Source organism: Marmota marmota, unplaced genomic scaffold (genome assembly GCF_001458135.2).
Source record: "Marmota marmota marmota unplaced genomic scaffold, marMar, whole genome shotgun sequence".
In the NCBI taxonomy this organism is placed as follows: domain Eukaryota; kingdom Metazoa; phylum Chordata; class Mammalia; order Rodentia; family Sciuridae; genus Marmota; species Marmota marmota.
The window spans coordinates 10821641-10834401 of record NW_025999900.1 but is presented as its reverse complement, the minus strand read 5'-3'; the positions used below and the strand labels follow the sequence as shown (position 1 = coordinate 10834401).

The 12761-nt window shown below is 34.7% G+C and overlaps 1 protein-coding gene across 1 annotated transcript in view; it reads right to left on the bottom strand.

Annotated features, from left to right (window-relative positions):
• The window catches only part of Map4k5 (mitogen-activated protein kinase kinase kinase kinase 5), a 106367-nt gene that overhangs the window by 35736 nt on the left and 57870 nt on the right, over positions 1–12761 (bottom strand). Inside the window, exon 14 of the mRNA XM_015487254.2 lies at positions 3610–3688. Coding sequence (XP_015342740.1) covers positions 3610–3688 — 79 coding nt within the window. The remainder of the gene's footprint in view (positions 1–3609; positions 3689–12761) is intronic.

Below are 12761 nucleotides of genomic sequence, written 5' to 3'. Positions count from 1 at the left end.
TTAGATAAACTTTCCAAAATTCTCAGACTTTCTCAGCCTAAATTTTTCCTTATTTTTCCTTTGTGAATTACAGTGAGGTCAATTCCCCTGGAACCCATTAACTCAATAACCAAAACCTCAGTATCCAATACATTTGAGAATCCTGATTCTGACTTTTTTTCTGCATTTATTATAGGATAATAGCTGGATGTCATTCAGCATACACAGTTTAAATCAAACATAGCCAAGAAGGATTTTCTCTGAGACAAACTTTATATGATTTAAAATTCAGAGCTGTTCTGGAAAACTGCCTTCCAACCTTAGTACGTAGAATCTAGCCAGATGTTTTAAGTAATGAACACAGTGGTAAAACTGGGTGTTGATCTCTATATTTACAGTTCTCAATTATAGAGAAATACACCCATCTTAGATCACTGAAAAACTGTCCCATAGGACACCTCAAACTGGAAATGACAAAGAGTCCTTCAGAAGCAAACAAAAAGAAGACAGCTTCCATGCAAGATTGCTGTTTCAAGCTGATGACTACATTGAGTGGAGCATCTGGCCCAGGACCATGAACAAGAGCACTGGAGTCACTGACTCTCACATGTTGAATCTGTACACTACCATATATAACTTCTTTTGTTAGCCACATGTCCTTCCTTTCAATAATTGAAGGTTTTGAATTGTTGTCAGACACTTGTTACTCTTACACTTGATACCTGTAGAGTCTATATTAATATCACTCTTTTTAGCCTTAGTTCATGGTATGAGTCCAACACTTGGCTGAAATTTATTCACGAATCAGCTAAAACCATACATTTTAAAGCCACTGTGGAGTTTGTATGTGATCACTTTCCTCCCATCTTCCTTTGGTGCCAATGCCTTGTGATCAATTCCCTATATAGTTGGATTCAACCATGGATTGACTTTTTAAACGACAAATTCTTAAAATTAGATAATTTGGCTAATTTCTGGTCCAGACTGAGAAAGTACTTTCTTTATTCTCCCTATTATAGGAGTCAATAAACCTGACTCTGTTGTATTATACATTTGTCCCTTGTGGTTTTAGACTGATTAGGCTAGGTGCATAATAATTATTTATACACTACAAAGAATGTTTATAGTAGTAGTAATAGTCCAAAACTATAAACAAACCAAATGCCAATCAACAGAAGAATGGATAAATTGTGGTATAATCATACAATGAATATTATTCTACAGTGAAAACAATAAACTACTGCTATACATACATGATTCCTATAGACATTATGTTGAACAAAAGAAACTAAGCACAAAAAGGTACACATCATGTGAGTCCAGTTGTTTGGTGGTCAAGATCAGTTAAAAAGCAACCTATGGTAACAGAGATTGGAATACCGATTAGCCTGGATATAGGGATTGGGGGAGTATAGAACAGAAAGGTAATGACTGTAAAGGAGCATGAAAGACCCTTTTGAGATTCAGATAATGCTTTTCAGCTGGGTGGCAGTTACATGGGGGTATTAACATATTTAAAATTTCACCATGTAGTATACTTAAGATATGAACATTTTACTCCACATACATTACACAGTTCAATTTACAAAATTGAAATAAAAACAGATTAGAACTAACTAGGTATGTATAATACTTATCAAATAAGCAAAAGCAAACTTATAGAGCATTTCTGCTAGAAACAGAATACAACCTGTAAAAATTTACAAACAAATTATCAATAAAATGACCTCGACTCTACCTTCTGTCTAGTCTGAAAGACACAGAGCTTACTCTGAGGATATTAGGTCTCTAGACACTCGTCTAGAAATAGCTTCAACTTATCTCTGAAAAAAAGCCTATTTTCATGAAGACAATATTATGAAGATGTCAATTTTCCCAAAGTTAATACAAACATTTAATAAGATATCAGAAAATATACTGATGCTTTAAACTAGATTAGTTGATTCTTTAGTTTATGTGTAAAAAAAAATAGCCAAATATCATAATAAAAGACAACAGCAACAAGGGGTGTGTGTATGTGCATGATATGGTGTGGTGGGGAGGGGCAGGGAGTACGAGGAGGAATAGCATCAAGAGATTTATCCCAAGTATGATGCTGGCACATAAATAGATATATTTATGCGACAGAATAGTATTTCCAGGAAAAGTCCTAACAGTCCTATTATATGTTTGAAAATTTAGTTTATAATAAAGATAATATGTTGAATACATGAGGAGAAATATTGAAATTTTTAATAAATAGCACTGAGACAAATGAGTGAGAGAAAGAATAAAGTTAAATCTAAACTATGCCTTCAACCAAATACTATATACCAAAGATTTAAATATTTTTTAAAAATGAAGCTAAAAGAAGAAACCATAGGAAAATTCTTTTGTAACCCTGGAATTAAGAAGGCCTAACTAAATATGATACAAAACCCAAAGACTACAAAATAAGTTAGATTACATTAATGAAATATTATATAGCTGCATAAAATAAATAATGCTTTATAAAGGAATATCAAGTTTGCCACTTTTCTACTGGGTATGTATCTGAAGTCCACAGGGCTCACCTCAGATTGTATAACATAAGAAAGCAATCTGGGCACTAACCAAGACAAGTCTTGAAAGTACTGGCTCAACTATAAAAAGTCCTGATTAAAACAAATGATACGGGAAGGGAATTCTAATGTTCCCATGACCTTGATTCCTAAACCCACATCTAAAAAGCTAGAAATATTTGTGTTCAAAAAAACTCAGACATAAACAAACAAATACTCCTCTGTATTAATTCTAATTAGACCATATATTTAATGAATTGTCTTTATCCATTATAGATTACAATTCCATAGTTATATGTCTTATTTTATATCTTAACCTACTTTAAATTTTTGGAAACAAGTACACATTTAAGTCAATAAATTCATATCTAAAAATTTCTCTCCAATTTGTTGTTCTAAATGCAGTTAAAATGAAAAACTCTGATACAAAATATTTAATCTATCAGTGATTAACTTATTAAATACAAAAATCAATCTTTCCTTTTAAGTATTTTTTAGAAAAGATTCCTCTTCAGGTTAATCTGACTAAAAAAAATTGAAAACACCACCAATGCCCAACAAGAGGGAACTAACTACAATAAATCAAGTAATAAAATGTTATGTAACCATTAGATATAATAGCCATAAAGGTTGGGTTAATGTATGGAAAATACTTTTATATTAAGCAAAATTTTATGTGTAGTATAAATTCAGGCTTATATGTAATATAAAGTATACATATACAAAACATGTAATGTATATACAATGTATACATGGAGAAATGTGAAGAAAAGCTGGCAAAACATTAATTATGGTTTCGCTCTGGGTGATGTGATTATATGCAATGTTAATTTTGTATTTTTTCTTCTTGTAAATTTCCTGCAATGGGCATGATTATCTTCAAAATTAGAAAATAAAAACTTTAAAAATTGTAAATGAACACAATTTCACCAAAGGCAGAAAAACAACATATATTTTAGAGGAATTGTGATATGTTAAAGTATGTAGTTTCAATTAATAAAATTGAGATTTTATGAATGCATGAAAAATACAAGAATACCCAGCTCAACCCTCCAAAACCACCAATGGAAAATGTATACCAAACACATACAATTTATTTCTGAAGCTGTCCGTTCAGCTCTGGCATTCCTGTTTGTAGATCTAATGGTATGACGAATGATTGCATGGGGCTGCAAATATAAGCATAATATACACACTTTAAAAATTTTTAATGATAAAGTTAAAAGGTCAAACTTTTAACTCTTAATTAAGTGATCACTTATTGACAAATATGATTATTTACTAATAAATTATAGGACAAACATAAAACAAACACAATGAACTCTAAAGCACTTTAAAAGTTTATTCACTTATTACATGTTTATACTATGTAAAATACTAAAGGGATTCAGAGAAAATCAGACACAAATCTTGTCCTTAGAGTTTATAGTCTAGGAAGATAAGACATATAAACATTTACAAAAAGAAAATGTAAGTGCTATTTCTTAAGAAAATAAATAGGTTACTATTAAAGCCCACAAAAAGAAGAAATGACTTCCATACTGAACTAAAGGAGTACAGAAGTTCTGCATGAAAGAGCTGTAATCTGATCTGAGACCTCCTACAAGAAGGCACTGGATATGCAGCAATGTGGGAGAAGCATTAGGCCACAGAAAGAGTATGAACCAAGTGACACAAGAAAGAAAAGGAAACTGCAGTGTTTACAGGGGCTAGGGGCTGATTATTATTTGGTTGCAGTGAAGATCAGGTTAAGAGATGACAAAGCTGGAAAGACACACTGGGGTAAGCCAGATTTATAAAAGGATCTGAATGACAGGTGAGGGCTCTCAACCTTATTTTCTTAGCAAAAGGATTTTTTAAAAAGATTTTACAGAAGGGAGTGGCATCATCAAAATCAGCTTTAAGGATAACCCAATAAGTGTGTAAGAAAGTATGGAGGGGAGAAACGTTGGATACAAGACTAGGAATATTGTAGCAAGGCCAATAAAAAACTTACTACTTCTATCTTCTTGCATAAACTGTTGCTCCATTGAAGCTATGCCTACAACTCAACCCCTATCTACCAAATTTCTGACAACTCATTCCTATTCATTCATGGCTCTTAAAGTGGTTTGTATATTTTTGGTTTTTTTTCCCATTCTGCTTCAAGACGAAGAAGACCTATAGTCAAACCAAGAGATTTCAAAAGCTGAGGTGAATCCATGGTTCTGAATTGAACATCCCTGTGTACTTCAATGCACTCTTCACTCCTGACATCACAACTGGGCCCTGGCATGAGTTCTGATGCATGAATTCCCAATATACTCGAAATCTCTGATCCTTTAAGCTTACTCTCTAACTTACTCTCATTAAACTTGTTTAATGTACCCACTGGAATATCAAGGTCATTGATCCACAACTCTCTCAATACCTATCAGCATCTTGCCTATCTTTACTTGTCTCCCTATTCAGTTTATATCTGATAATCCCAAATTTCTAGCAATCTCTTGACAATATTCTAAATTCCCTTTGGCCTTCAATATATGACAGAGCAAAAGGCCAACCCTGGATGAACTCCACTAGTGATCTTTGTGTTTCCATCTGGGATATCACAAACACTGCTGGGGGAAAATCTCATAGAACACTAAAAACCCATCTTATTTGAGTCTTCAACTTTGCCCATACACACTTGTCTAGTCATTTAACCAACCCACCACCCATTCTCCTCAGTTACACTTTTACACCTTCTCTACACTCTTCAAACCTACCTATTTTCCTTAATACTTTCCTTGTCACTTACTTCAGAGAAAATAGAAATCACTAGTTATACTACCAGTCAACCTCTCTAAGGCAAGAGAAATGTTTCCTTATCTAAGATTCAGTCCTTCATCATATTCTTGATCCAAGCCTCTGCTTCCTTACTGGAGGCTTTGACTATTCATCTTGCTTTTGTTGCATCTTTACTCTTTCTCAGATTCTTTCATAAGCATTTAATAATGTTCAAAAAGCCCCCCACAACACAACTGATCAGTAAATCTAGCCCTCTCCAACTCATTCTCCTCCAGCTACTGCTTTCACTCATTCCTTCATTTCACTCATTCCTAAACCTTATAAATTACTATACTTACCTTTCAAGATTCTCCAAGCTAGATACCTTCCATTATTTGCAAATTATACTGTTAAAGTGATCAAACACTACATCTAAACCCAAAGACTACCTTAACCTAACTTCTAGGCACATGATCATTGAAACTCTCCTTCTTTCAGTGTTCCTTATCAATCTGTTTTAAAAAAATTTATAAATTTTTAAAATTTATAAATGACAGCGGAATACATTACAATTCATATTACACATATAGAGCACATTTTTTCATATCTCTGGTTGTAAACAAAGGATATTCGTGTCTTCATACGTGTACTTTGAATAATGATGACCATCACATTCCACCATCATTTCTAGCCCCATGCCCCCTCGCTTCCCCTCCCACCCCTCTGCCCTATCTAGAGTTCATCTATTCCTCCCATGTTCCCCCTCCTTACCCCACTATGAATCAGCCTCCTATATCAGAGAAAACATTCAGCATTTGGTGTTTTGGGATCGGCTAACTTCACTTAGCATTATCTCCTCCAACTCCATCCATTTACCTGCAAATGCTATGATTTTATTCTCTTTTAGAGCTGAGTGATATTCCATTGTGTATAAATGCCACATTTTTTTTTATCCATGCATCTACTGAAGGGCATCTGGGTTGGTTCCATAATTTAGCTATTGTGAATTGTACTGCAATAAACACTGATGTGGCTGTGTCCCTGTAGTATGCTGTTTTTAAGTCCTTTGGGTATAGATTGAGGAGAGGGATTGGGTCAAATGGTGGTTCCATACCCAGTTTTCCAAGCAATCTCCATATTGCTTTCCATATCGGCTGCAGCAATTTGTAGTTCCACCAGCAGTGTAGGAGTGCACACTTTGCCCCACATCCTCACCAACACTTACTGTTGTTTGTATTCATAATAGCTGCCATTCTGACTGGAGTGAGATGACATCTTAGAGTAGTTTTGATTTGCATTTCTCTAATTGCTAGCAATGATGAACATTTTTTCATATATTTGTTGACTGATTGTATATCATCTTCTGAGAAGTGTCTGTTCAGGGCCTTGGCCCATTTACTGATTGGGTTATTTGTTTTCTTGGTGCTTAGCTTTTTGAGTTCTTTATATACCCTAGAGATTAGTGCTCTATCTGACGTGTGAGGGGTAAAGATTTGCTCTCAAGATGCAGGCTCTCTATTCACTTCACAAATTGTTTCTTTTGCTGAGAAGAAACTTTTTAGTTTGAATCCATCCCATTTATTGATTCTTGATTTTAATTCTTGCACCAAAGGAGTCTTATTAAGGAAGTTGGGGCCTAATCCCACATGATGAAGATTAGGGCCTACTTTTTCGTCTATTAGACACAGGGTCTCTGGTTTTTTCCTAGGTCCTTGACCCATTTTGAGTTTTGTGAATGGTGAGAGATACGGGTTTAATTTCATTTGGTTGCATATGGATTTCCAGTTTACCCGGCACCATTTGTTGAAGAGGCTATCTTTTCTCCAATACATGTTTTTGGCACCTTTGCCTAATATAAGATAATTGTAATTTTGTGGGTTAGTCTCTGTGTCCTCTATTCTGTACCATTGGTGTGCCAGTCTGTTTTGGTGCCAATACCATGCTGTTTTTGTTACTATTGCTCTATAGTATAGTTTATGGTCTGGTATAGTGATGCTACCCTGCTTCACTCCTCCTGCTAAGGATTGCTTTGGCTATTCTGGGTCTCTAACTTTTCCAGACGAATTTCATGACTGCTTTTTCTATTTCTATGAGAAATGCCATTGGGATTTTGATCAGAATTGCATTAAACCTGTACAGTGTTTTTGGTAGTATGGTCTATTTGACAATATTAATTCTGCCTATCCAAGAGCAAGCCAGATCTTTCCATTTTCTAAGGTCTTCTTTAATTTCGTTGTTTAGAGTTCTGTAGTTTTCATTGTATAGATCTTTCACCTCTTTAGTTGATTCTCAAGTATTTTTTTTTTGAGGCTATTGTAAATGGGGTAGTTTTCCTCGTTTCTCTTTCTGAGGATTTGTCACTGATATACAGAAAGAAATGCCTTTGATTTATGGGTGCTGGTTTTATATCCTGCTACTTTGGTAAATTCATTTACTAGTTCTACAAGTTTGCTGATAGAATTTTTTGAGTCTTCTAGGTATAGAATCATATCATAAGCAAACAGTGCTAATTTGATTTCTTCTTTTTCTATCTGTATCCCTTGAATTTCTTTCATCTATCTAATTGCTCTGGCCAGTGTTTCAAGAACTATGTTGAACAGAACTGGTGAAAGAGGGCATCTGTGTCTTCTTCCAGTTTTTAGAGGGAATGCCTTCAATTTTTCTCCATTACAATGATGTTGGCCCGAGGCTTAGCATAGATAGCCTTTATGATGTTGAGATATATTCCTGTTATCCCTAATTTTTCTAGTGTTTTGGACATTTAGAGGTGCTGTATTATGTCAAATGCTTTTTCTGCATCTACTGAGATATCATATGATTCTTATCTTTAAGTTTATTGATGTGATGAATTACATTTATTGATTTATTGATTTCCATATGCTGAACTACCCTTGTATCTCTGGGATGAATCCCACTTGATTGTGGTGCACTATATTTTTGATATGTTTTTATATCCGATTTGCCAGAATTTTATTGACAATTTTGCATTTATGTTCATTAGAGAGTTTTCTTTTTTTGATGCATCTTTGCCTGGTTTTGGAATCAGGGTGATGTTGGCCTCATAGAATGAGTTTGGAAGTGCTGCCTCTTTTTCTATTTCCTGAAATAAATTGAAGAATATTGGTATTAGTTCTTCTTTAAAGGTCTTGTAGAACTTGGCTGTGTATCCATCTGGTCCTGGGCTTTTCTTGGGTGGTAGGCTTCTGATGGTGTCTTCTATTTCACTGCTTGAAATTGATCTGTTTAAACTGTGTATATGATCCTAATTCCATTTGGGCAAATCATATGACTCTAGAAATTTGTAGATGCCTTCAATATTTTCTATTTTATTGGAGTACAAGTTTTCAAAACAATTTCTAATTATATTCTGTATTTCTGTAGTGTCTGTTGTGATATTTCCTTTTTTAATCACAGATGGTAGTAATTTGAGTTTTCTCTGTCCTTCTCTTCATTAGCATGGCTAAGTCTGTCAATTTTATTTATTTTTTCAAAGAACCAATTTTTTGTTCTGTCAATTTTTCCCATCATTTCTTTTGTTTCAATTTCATTTCAGCTCTGATTTTAATTATTTCCTGTCTTCTACTGCTTTTGATGTAGATTTGTTGTTCTTTTTCTAGGGCTTTGAGATGTAAGATTAAGTCATTTATTTATTATTCTGCTAGTCTATGTCATTTGATTGATGAGTTTAGGGCATTAACATTCAGGGTTATTATTAAGACATGACTTGTATTGGCAGCCATTTTTTGTTTTTCTTCTTTTAAGGAATGAACTCCATGCAATGAACTTTCCTCTTAGAACTGCTTTCATAGTGTCCCAGAGATTTTGATATGTTGTATCTGTGTTCTCATTCACTTCTAAATTTTTTTTAATCTCCTCCTTGATGTCTTCTGCAACCCATTGTTCATTCAGTAGCATATTATTTAGTCTCCAGGTGTTGGAGTAGTTTTTATTTCTTATTTTCATTGATTTATAACTTCATTTCATTATGATCTGACAGAATGCAGGGTAGTACTTTTTTATATTTTGCTAATAGTTGCTTTGTGGCATAATATATGATCTATTTTAGAGAAGGATCCATGTGCTGCTGAAAAGAAAGTGTACTCACTTATTTAAGGATGAAATATTCTATATATGTCAGTTAAGTCTAACTTATTGATTGTATCATTAAGTTCTACAGTTTCTTTGCTTTTTTGGGAAGATCTATCTAGTGGTGAAAGAGGTGTGTTAAAGTCACCCAAAATTATTGTGTTGTGGTCTATTTGACTCTTGAACTTGAAAAGAGTTTGTTTGATAAACATAGATGCTCCACTGTTTGGGGCATATAATTGTCAAGTCTTGTTGGTGTATGGTTCTCTTGAGCAGTATATAGTGTCCTTCTTTATCACTTTTGATTAACTTTAGCTTGAAGTCTACTTTATTTGATATGAGGATGGAAACCCCTGCTTGCTTCCGCAGTCCATGTGAGTGGTATGATTTTTCCAACTCTTCACCTTCAGTCTGTGGATGTCTTTTCCTTCCTATAGGATGAGTCTCTTGGAGGCAGCTTATTGTTGGGTCTTTTTTTTTAAATCCAATCTGCTAGTCTATGTCTTTTGATTGATGAGTTTAGGCTATTAACATTCAGGGTTATTATTAAGACATGTATTGGCAGCCACTTTTGTTTATTTTTCGTATTAATGTGACTTGGTTTCTCCTCTGATTAGATTTTCCTTTAGTGTCATACCTCCTTCTGCTGATTTTCATCCTTGTTTTTCATATCCTCTTTGTGGAATATTTTGCTGAGAATGTTCTGTAATGCAGGCTTTCTAGCTGTAAATTCTTTAATATTTGTTTATCGTGGAAGGTTTTTACTTCATCATCAAATCTAAGGCTTAGTTTTGCTGGATAGAAGATTCTTGGTTGGCATCCATTTTCTTTCAGAGCTTGGTATATGCTGTTCCATGATTTCCTGGCTTTGAGGATCTGGCTTGAAAAATCTGCTGATACACATTGGTCTTCCCCTATATGTGATCTGATTCCTCTCTCTCTTGTGGCTTTTAAGATTCTATCCTTATTGTGTATACTAGACAATTTCATTATAATGTGCCTTGGTGTAGATCTGTTGTAATTTTGTACATTTGGTTTCCTGTAAGCCTCTTATATTTGGTTTTCCAATTTGTTCTTCACGCTTGGGAAATTTTCTGATATTATCTCATTGAAGAGATTGTGCATTTCCTTGGTTTGAGACTCTGTGCCTTCCTCTATCTCAATAACTCTTAGATTTGGTCTTTTGATGCTGTCCCATAATTCTTGGATGTTCTGTTCGTGGTTTCTTACTGTCTTCACTGTGTGATCAACTTTAATTTCCAGATTGTAAACTTTGTCTTCATTATCTGACGTTCTTTCTTTTAAGTGATCTAGTCTGTTGGTTATGCTTTCTATTGAGATTTTTATTTGATTTACTGTATCCTTCATTTCAAGGATTTCTGATTATTGTCATTTTTTCAGAGTCTCTATCTCTTTCTTGAAATAATCCTTTGCTACCTGTATTTGTGCTCTTATCTTCTTGTTGGAGTGATCACTTTTTACCTGTATTTGCTCATTTAGGTTATTCTTTAATTCATAGATCATTTTAATTATGAACCTTCTGAACTACTGTCCCTGGGTTCTGTTATTGTAGTATCCTGGTTTGTTTGGGGCACTTTCCTCCCTTGTTTTTTCATGTTGTCTATGTGTCTTCCTTTCTTGCAGTGTGCATCCTGGACCTGGGTCCTGGCAAGTCGGTGAGGGCAGATCTGGTCCTGGCCTGAGCTCCTGCAGTTGTCTGCTGGTTGAAAGGGGTAGTCCCATGCCAGAGGCTGGGCTCCGGAGGGTGTCTTCCAGTGGCAGGATGGACCGGGGCCTACTGTCTCCTTATCAATCTCTTTAGCCTACTTGATCCTCAAAGTTTGGGAAAAATCTGAGGATTCTATCCTAAGCTTTCTTCTACTGTCATTCTAATTTGGTTCCCTTGGGTGATCACATTTACTCCTTAAAGCATCTACTATATGTATATCTAATGACTCTCACATCTATATCTGTAGTCGAAACTTTGTTCCCCAGGCTACAATCATGAATCTAACTCTTTACTGGTCTTCTCTATTTGAAAGTCTGTGCAACATCTTGTTCTGTGTAAAACTGAGCTCATCTTTATTTCCAAACCTCATTTTACTCTAGTGTTCCTACCTCAGTATGTGTTTATATCCATCCAACTACTCAAGTCAAAATCTGGTAGTAATTTTTTTCTCATTTCTTATTCTTCATCGAATCACCAACTCAAGAAAATTCTTTTATTTTTTAGTAGTGGGGACTGAACCCAGAGGTATTTTACCATTGAGCTACATTCCTAGTCCTTTTTATTTTTTGATACAGCTAAGCCCACTGAGGGTCTTGCTAAGATGCTGAGATTGGCCTTGAACTTGTGGCTTTGAACTCCAGCCTCTTGAGTTGCCACCATGCTTAGCTCTCAGAAAATTCTTAAATTAATCCACTTCTTTTCATCATTGCTCTACCACCATAGTTTAAACTATCATTCTCTCTATCCTGAATAACTTCCACAGTCTCTTAACAAGTGATTAGTAATGGAATCACCATTCTGAATTCATAGAGATCTTTTAAACACAACTGCCCTCAGGTGAAAATCTAAAATTTTAACATGGTTTGAGATAACCAGTGTCTAGCTTTGTAACTTGTTTCCATCATTTCCTTCCTTATTTTCTGCTCTACCCAGACATACTTTAGTTCCTTAATAAATCCATTTCTCTCTTATCACCAGGCTTTCAAATATGATATTGTTTCCTCTGCTTAGCATATTTACTCTTACTCTCTTCAACTAATTCCAATTTATCCTTCAGATTTTCAGCAAAAATATCACTTTTATATGCCTTCATAATACCCTATATTTCCATTCCATAAAGATTATCACACATTGACATTATGTGTTGGTATTTCTGAATTTCCTCTGCAGCTACACCATGAAGAGAGGGATAGTGTTAGTCTCATAAACCACTGTACCACCAACTAATTGGTAGAAGGCTTTGTATCTGAAGAACTATAAAGAGTGATAATATCATTAAAGAGACAGTGAGAATTCTGAAAGTAGGGGGAATCTGGGAAGCCCAGCAAAGAGGTATGAAAGTAAAAAGAGTTGCATATTAAAATTATCAGTGAGAGATGAATTGGGGAATCAAGGAGTATCTAATTCACACTGATGCTATAAATTTTAATACTTTTTGAATCTTTAAGAAATTAAATTCTTTTAAAAAATATTTATTTATTTATTTTTAGCTGTAGTTGGACATAATACCTTTATTCCATTCATTTATTTTTATGTGGTGCTGAGGCTCGAACACAGGGCCCCGCACATGTTAGGTAAGCGCTCTACCACTGAGCCACAATCCCAGCCCCAAGAAATTAAATTCTTATTTACTAATTCCAAGTCTGCAAATGATAGCTCAAATGAGGGGGGGGGGGGTA